The sequence below is a fragment of the Thalia democratica genome, chromosome 4, assembly GCF_965202585.1.
Source record: "Thalia democratica chromosome 4, ktThaDemo2.hap1.1, whole genome shotgun sequence".
Lineage (NCBI taxonomy): Eukaryota > Metazoa > Chordata > Thaliacea > Salpida > Salpidae > Thalia > Thalia democratica.
Window position 1 is genome coordinate 35252648 of NC_139168.1, and position 7938 is coordinate 35260585.

Consider the following 7938-nt stretch of genomic DNA (forward strand, 5'->3'; position numbering starts at 1 on the left):
AGTTACATGGCAATTCAAATTACGACAGTTCCAGTTCTTTTAAAAAAAAATTAAGGAGCAATATTTCCAAAAGTAGCTTCAAGTTAAAAAAATAAAAATAAAAACTTGAAGGTCTAATCAATTAGTTTATAATGTTTAATCAAACTGTAAAAAAAGTTGATTTTTAAATTTTGAATCAATAGTCTAGAAACATTAAGCAAGTTTTTGACAAGGTGTTAAGCTGCGCCCAAATGGTATACGACTCGATAACCGAAAAGTTTTTCCGTACACCAAGTCCCAGGAAAAAATATTATGAGAGTTTTTTTTGTCTTTTAATAAAATTATAATAATTTTAATTTTAACATAACTGTTTTTACTTTTTCTTTCTTTTATTTAAGCATCTTTTTACTGGATTAATGTTCAGATTTCAATATTAATTTTTTTTAGTATTCGTAAAAAAAAATTAATTTATTTTTTAATAAAATTTAAAACTAGAGAAGATAGTTATTAGTTTTTGCTTTAAGATTTTTTTTTTAATTAGAAAACTTTGTAAACAAACACTCCAGTAAAAATGATTTATTTTTACAAGAGTTATTCAGCTTCTGTTCCACAACCTAGGTACTTCTTCTCGCCAAAAAGTAAACTCTTCAGATCTGTAGTCGGACTGAAGCGCTTTGTCTCCATTAGCGCTCAATGTTCCGTTAATTTCAAGATAATTTCTCGAACCACTAAAATCATAACTTTTCCAATAAGCAGGAGCTATATGTCCGTTAGGTCCGTTGTTAGGGTCTCTTCAAGTTAGAGCTTATTTATAAGTTATTTATAGAATTAACTTATGGAATTTTTAAACAATTATAACTAATTTTATTGACACATGGTTAAGTCCAGTTCAAAATTATATAAGTTTACATTTCATTATTTACTACATTATTTAAAGTATTTATTTTTCTTAATAATATTTTTTATTTTTAGTTTAGTTTTCGTAAAGAGTTTGTAGAACTATACTTTATACTCAACATTTTGATTTAGTTATCAACCGTTTAAGTATATTATAAACTGAAAAGTGTCTATTTTTCTTTAAAATGCATGAGTTTAGTACAAAGCTAATTACATCAATCTACCTACCCGGTCCATGCAAAGTTGGTCCAGTAGGTCATCAGGGCCTTGGACATTTGCACTTCCTCCTCCTTGTAAACGCCGCGCTTGTTGCGGAGGGGCTTGGCAAACACGTACTGAAGGTCGTCCGCGTGGTCGGCCCCCATCCACGGCATGTAAATGAAGGGCATCTTGGACGGGTGGCTGAAGACGTACACGTATGTTGATGCTTGCGTGCTATGGGAGGGTTTATCATTATAATAAAACTGATATTGCATTGTCAATGAGTTGAGATAGTACAGGTAGCAGTTAAAAAAAGGCAGAAACTCTAAAGTTTGTATCAAAGTAGTGACAGTATTGTTTTATAATTTTCTATGAATGCCAAAAAACTCTTAAATATGAAAAAAATATTAAAACAAGATAGATTAAAAACTTAGTAAACATTTTACACGAATTGTAAGATTAAAGACTGTTTAAAGATAACTAACTGTTTAGTGTTTACTAGTAGATTTGTAATTAAAAAAATAACTACTTTAACTTTATGTATATGTCTTTGAAACGTCTTTACCAATATTATTTAGTTTAACTTTATAAATTTGTAAAATACTCTTAAAAATTCTAATATTACCTCCTTTATGTATAACACTAAGTTTATTTAGGTATTGCTAAGAAATAATTATAATGGAGTAGAGCAGAAAGTAAAAATTCTTACTTACACTTAGAGATCCTCGCATTATATTCAAACTTAAATATTACTGTTTTTATTCAATTCAAAGTAAAATGCAGTTCAAAAGTTCTAATTATTGAATTAATAACATTTTGATAGTCGAAAAAAAAACCAGCGTACTGTAAAATAAATTACGTTTAGATATAAGTATACTATTCCTTTAAGTAATAAATAGAAAAAATAATTTAGTTTGTTTAGTGTGCTTCTGCTACAAAAACTAAAAAAAAAAGGTAATACAAAATAAAAAGGTTAACTCGGTGATAAAATTGTTTATAATAGCATGCATTATACTAGTTACTTTTTTTTTAACTTAATATAAACCTTCATGCTAATACAAACAAAAGAATATACATGATTTAGAAATTACTTTACCCGTCAATGCGAGCTTGCTGGTCGTGCAAATATGCCAAGTTGTGTGAAGGCCCGGCAAAATGAGCGTCTGTGAACAAGTTCAAAACCGCGCGTTTGTAGAATGTTTCATCGTCAACTGGACCTTGAAAAGTAATCATAAAAATGAACGTTTAGTAAGCGTTTATGTTAAAAGAAAAATTTAAAGTATTTTAATAAAGTATTGCTAAGCTAAGTTGAATTTTAAGTTTTTCTATCAACTTATAACAATTATTATTACTATACTGTTTGTTATTTAATGTTGGACTCAGGCATCAAAACCTGAACTACTTAAACAGGACACACAAGAAGAAAAGAGAAAATTAAAATAAACTCGTATTCAACATTTAAAAATAAAAACTAAACATAAAAACAGTTATTTAAAGACAACTGCTTCTAATATATAAAAACAAACGTTTTTTAGCATCGTAGAGGTCGACGAGAGCGTTCTGCACGTTCAATGGAACCTTGTAGTCGTGGATCCTTGCCGCCCGCTCCAGATCCGACCTGTGCATGGGCAGGAAGTCGATGTTCATGCGCGGGAACGGCACTCCCACGAACAGGTGGGCGTCCATGTTGTTGTGGCCCACCAGGTAGTCGATGTGCGCCGAGTTTCCTACGAGCTTGGCAGGCTCGTCGGGCAGAAAGTTTCTGGAGAAAATGATGTATCACAATTTTTTATTGCGAATAGAGACTTTTGAGATGACTAAGTGAAGTTTGTTATTGCTTAAAAATTATTTACACTGATTCAAGTTTTAAATACAAATTACACTGTTTAATGATACAGCTGAACTTACTAAGAGCCTATTTTGTACAAAATAAACAAAGGTTAAAATCGAACGATTCTTAAAAGCAATAAATTTTAAGTATAGATTCGGTCATTTGCAAAATGTAATTGATAGATAAATTGTAATTACTATGGATAGATTATATTGTCTAAATATTTCGTATATCTTTAAACAACTTAAAGTATACAAATAAACGACATTAGATTTTTTTAGCCTGATTCGAGTTTTGATAAACTTATTAAGTACTTAATAAACTTTTAACAATTCAAAAAAATACCCGTCGATAACTGCACCCCAAGGTAAGTCCATAAGGATCTCACGATCTAAGTCCAATAACAGGACAGCCATATTTATGTCGACAGGGTCAGCTTCGCGAAGACAGGCGAGCATTGCGGCATTATCAACTGTTGTACAGTTCACACCAGCTGCTACCTTGGAATTGTTCACAAATATCAAAATATAATAATTACTGTTTTAATCATATAAAAGTTATAAAAAATTGCGATATTTAGTTTGAGCAAAAGTTTCAAATATTATCCATGTTTCAGTTTATCTTTCTTGGCTTTGTAATTAAATGTTTAAATAAATACAGAATATACGAGTATTGACTTGTTAGCTGCGATAAATTTATTACTAATATAATTGCTTTATTTAGTTTTACAAACTGTTCAAACTACCTCGACGGCCCAACGGCTGGGGTCTCTTACCACGGCCCATGGGGAAAGGGCAGTCCCCGATTGTGAGATTCCTCTGTGAAACAAGTTGGTGGAAAGCGGTGAAAGTTGTAACAACGAAGTGCTGGCGCCCCCTGCCGATTCTCCGAAAACTGTTATCTAAGTGAAAAATTTTATTTGGTTTGCTTTATAAAGTTTAATGTTTGAAAAATGCTTATTGCTAGTTTTTTCGTTCTAGTTCATATAAACTCTTCTAAATATTTTTCATAAGTTTTGCCGACCCTAGCTTATAACTAGTTTATAAATAAAATATAAAAAGTTTAAAAAGTTGTTTACAAAAAAGATACTAGCTTTTATTATTTTCAAAAATAATGAACTTTAAAGTTATTTAAAGCAAACTGTTTAAAATCATGATTTTTTTTTTAAACGGCTGTTTATTTTTTACATTATTTAGAGATCGGGTCATCAAAGTTAAACTTTTTTTTTGATATGTTATTGTGTTTATAGATAGGCAAGTACCTACCCTTAAAAAACTATAGTTTTATCAAACTTTTGTTATCAACTATTTAAGTAGAAAACAAAGTTTCTTTTCAAGTAAAAGTAATCAAATATTAAATTCTTTTTTATAACTCTTTGAAGTATGTATTTATAAAATCTATACAGATTAATATGAATAAAAAAATTCAAAAACACAACCATGTAATACATGTTTCGCCTGGGCAAGAAAATGCGTCATTATAACTAAATCTTTTGTAATCTTACTAAATAATACGATTGTAAAATTCAATAAGCTTAAAGAATAGTAAGTACAAACTTCGCAATAATTTTAGTAAAACTTAAAAAAACTTTATAAGTTATACAAAACAAATATAGTTAAACAATGTTTAATATAAACAACCACATAAAAAACTAACACTGTTAGGATCACCACCAAATGCCCATATGTTGTTTTTAACCCATTTTAAAGCTTCTACTTGATCTAAAAATCCATAATTTCCCGGAGCTTCTGAGTCTCCAGTGCTTAAAAACCCTTTTGGATAGTTTAGAAACAATGTCAGGTATAAATTTTACATTAAAATATAAATTTTATAATCAAGTTAACTTTAAAAGAATTTTACTGTAAACTATGTTAGTGGGAACGGGTCAAAATTGAACGAAGACAAAATTTCACGAGGTTATTAAATTGCACGAGGGGACTAAATAGCACGAGAACAAAATTGCACGAGTGCACAAAATTGCACTAAGATACTTTTGCACGAAGACAAACTTGCACAAGGGCACAACAATTCCTGAGGAAAATTTTGCACCAAAGGTTAATTTTGCACCAGAGTAAAAAAAAATAATAAAAAAAAACAAAAAGAAAAAAAGTTATTGACCGAGGGAAAGGGTTAGGGGTAACAGTGATATTAAAAAAAAAATAAAAAATAAAAAAATTATATAAGAAAAATTATCTAAAAATTATAAGTTACCGACCGAGGTTAAGGGTTAGGAGTAACAGAGATAGTAAACAAATAAAAAAGAAATTTAAAAAATTTTAAATTAAAATAAAATAATTTCAACTCGTGCAAAAGTGACCCTTTTTGCAAAAGCATCTTCGTTCAATTTTAGTGCAAAAGTGTCTTCGTGCAAAAGTATCTTTGTGCAATTTTGGGCTCTCGTGCAATTTTGTACGCTCATGCAAATTTGACAGCTACCCCCATATTAGTATGACATTCAGAAAGTACATTAACAAAAACTGTCGAAGTTTTAAACTTATTTAAGGCTATTTTGTGTCAAAAAAACATATAACACTAAGTCCCTAAGTTTAAAAAAAAATGTTTTTTTTATAATTTGGCTTAGTTTCAAAACTCTAAATATTTGTTAATTTTATTTTCTATGTTTCAACATTTTTATAGGTTAGATAATGTTTAACATTTACATTTCAAAAAAAAGTGAATGTTAAAGCAAATTAAGCTTTTTTTTAAGTTATTAAAAATACTTAAGTTGTTCAATAACAAATTTATTCTTTTGTGTATTAAGTCGAGGAACGGTTTTTGACTAGCATATTAAACTTCCTTAGTTAGTAAAATTTCTTAACCTTTGTAATACCTAAAAATCTAAACTGTTATCTTATTTTACTACACATAAAAATTGTTAAGCATGAACAAACATTTTAAAAAAAATCTTTATTTTATAGTTTTTTTTTTTACAATTCTGCTTAACTAACTTTTATTTATCTTATAAATTGATAATTTCATCGCTTGTTGTTTCTATTTTACGTAATTTTTTATTAAATTATTTTGAAGCTGCTTTGAAAATTTTATTTAAGACTTTTAGATAAAAGCTCTGATATTAATATAATTTCCTCATTTTCTAACATATGTGAGAAGTAAATTTTTAACATTAGAATAAAAAAATTTTCTATGAAAGTTTTAAATAGTTTTTGATGTCAAAAATTTTTGTGTTTGAAAAAGTAACAAAACAAAACTTATTTCACAGTTAGAAGTTTGTTGTAAAAAGATTATAATCAAATGATTGCCTTATGATCTTTGCGTATTAATTCTACATACTTATTATGATAAACTTAAATAAGTATGTATAAACTGTACTTGTTTTAAACATTCAAAATAAAAAGGTATTAAAGAGCTAATTAAAACTAAAATAATTAAAAACACAAAATTGTCGAGTACTAACACCTAGTAAATAAGTATCAAAAATCCGATAAAACAGTTAAGTACTAAAAAATACCATTAAAGTTATCGCTTGCACATACTGTAACACCGGTTTAGTAACAAATAAGTTATAACTACCGAGTGGGCCCATTCGGTAGTTCAGAGAGACGCCGATCAGGTTTCCGTGTCTGACCATCGACTCCAGATCGTACAGCCAGTTGTCGAACAGATTCGCTCCCCACGACGATCCGAGAACAAAAGCTCCGCCGTGGATCCACACAATGACCGGAAGAGGAGACTGTTTTGCCGCTGTAAAGAAAAAGTAATAAAATATATTGTATTTGATATTAATCAAAAATTTTGTGGTTATTGAGTAGCATCACCTAAACTATGAAAAAAAAAAGTTTGTTAAGGCTATACTTTGGCATCGTTTCAAAAATTTAAATAGTTGTTGAAGTTGTTTTTTTATTTTTTCAACATATTTATTGTTTAGATAATTGTTTAATACTTATATTGTTCGAAATAATAAGCGTAACAGCTGGTATTTAAAAAAATTTATTAAAAACATCGAAAATGTTCAATAACAAACGTATTCCATTGTGTATTAAGTTTTAATCATGTTTTCGTAACATTTTTTTGAACTTCTTTTTTGGTTACTGTGGGCTGTTTTATTTTTATGATATTTTAAAATTCTCTATGTGTTTAGCTTCAATAAAAAACGCTAATAAAAACTTTTTAAAGCTCTATAATTGCTAACTTTTCTGCTTATTTTGTGTAAGACAGTAGCGTTAGTTAGAAACATTTTTTCAACCACTAATTAACTTAATGGAAATAAACACTTCTATTTATTTGATTTACCAAACTGAATAAAAACCTTCGACGCCCCCGTTGACCCACACGTTAAGGTAGAGGCAGTCCTCACTCCCCCTGGTTCTGCGCTGGGTCAGTGTCAGCTGCATGCACGTGTTTACTCTGACTCTCGGATCCAAATCAGCAGAAGCGTCGTAAACTTCAGGCGCCCAGCTTTTTTTAGGAACAGTAGCTTTGAACCTTCAAGTTGTAAGGTTTCACATAATATAATTTGTTTGAATAATTTCGGCTTTTGTTTGAAATGCTTTACCAACCTTAAGTCGCCAACAGGTTTTTCGGCGTACGGAATCGATAGAAATCGGTCTATTTTTTCGCTTCTGCTGCCTATTGACTGCCCTTTGATCTTTCCCAAAGATGTGGTTACAACCGGATCATCAGCTACACGAATAAATAAAAATATGGTGATTTTATTAAACAACACAAAAGAAAAACCACAGCTTACATAAATACAAAGGTTTTATAGATCCAATAGGTTTTAAAAAAGACTCTAAATATTGATTTTTACTAAAATAAAGGTATCAAATCATGTTAACTCTTAAATACAGGTAGTTAAAAAGTTCTGTAATTTTATAAGTATGCTTTAATATGTTGTGTAACAAACTTTAATTTTTTACGCTAAAAATATTTAAGCATGATATTGAAAATTTAAAATAGAGTTTTTTAATATTTTTGAATTTGTACTGATTAAACATTTTCATAATTAAGAAAAGTAGTTTACCTGTGTATCCAAGACTAATTACAGGGAAAAGTAGATAAACTATTAGCAT

At 29.2% G+C, this 7938-nt stretch overlaps 1 protein-coding gene across 1 annotated transcript; it reads right to left on the reverse strand.

The window, feature by feature from the left end:
- Positions 1-574: 574 nt before the first annotated feature.
- On the reverse strand, positions 575-7938 carry LOC145833306 (bile salt-activated lipase-like). The gene is made up of 11 exons (XM_082940491.1): positions 7890-7938; positions 7426-7549; positions 7176-7351; positions 6440-6610; positions 4565-4680; positions 3654-3809; positions 3254-3408; positions 2604-2839; positions 2174-2294; positions 1105-1311; positions 575-770 (listed from the first exon to the last, which is right to left on the reverse strand). Exons 1-11 carry the CDS (start codon positions 7936-7938, stop codon positions 575-577), a joined length of 1707 nt encoding a protein of 568 aa, XP_082796617.1.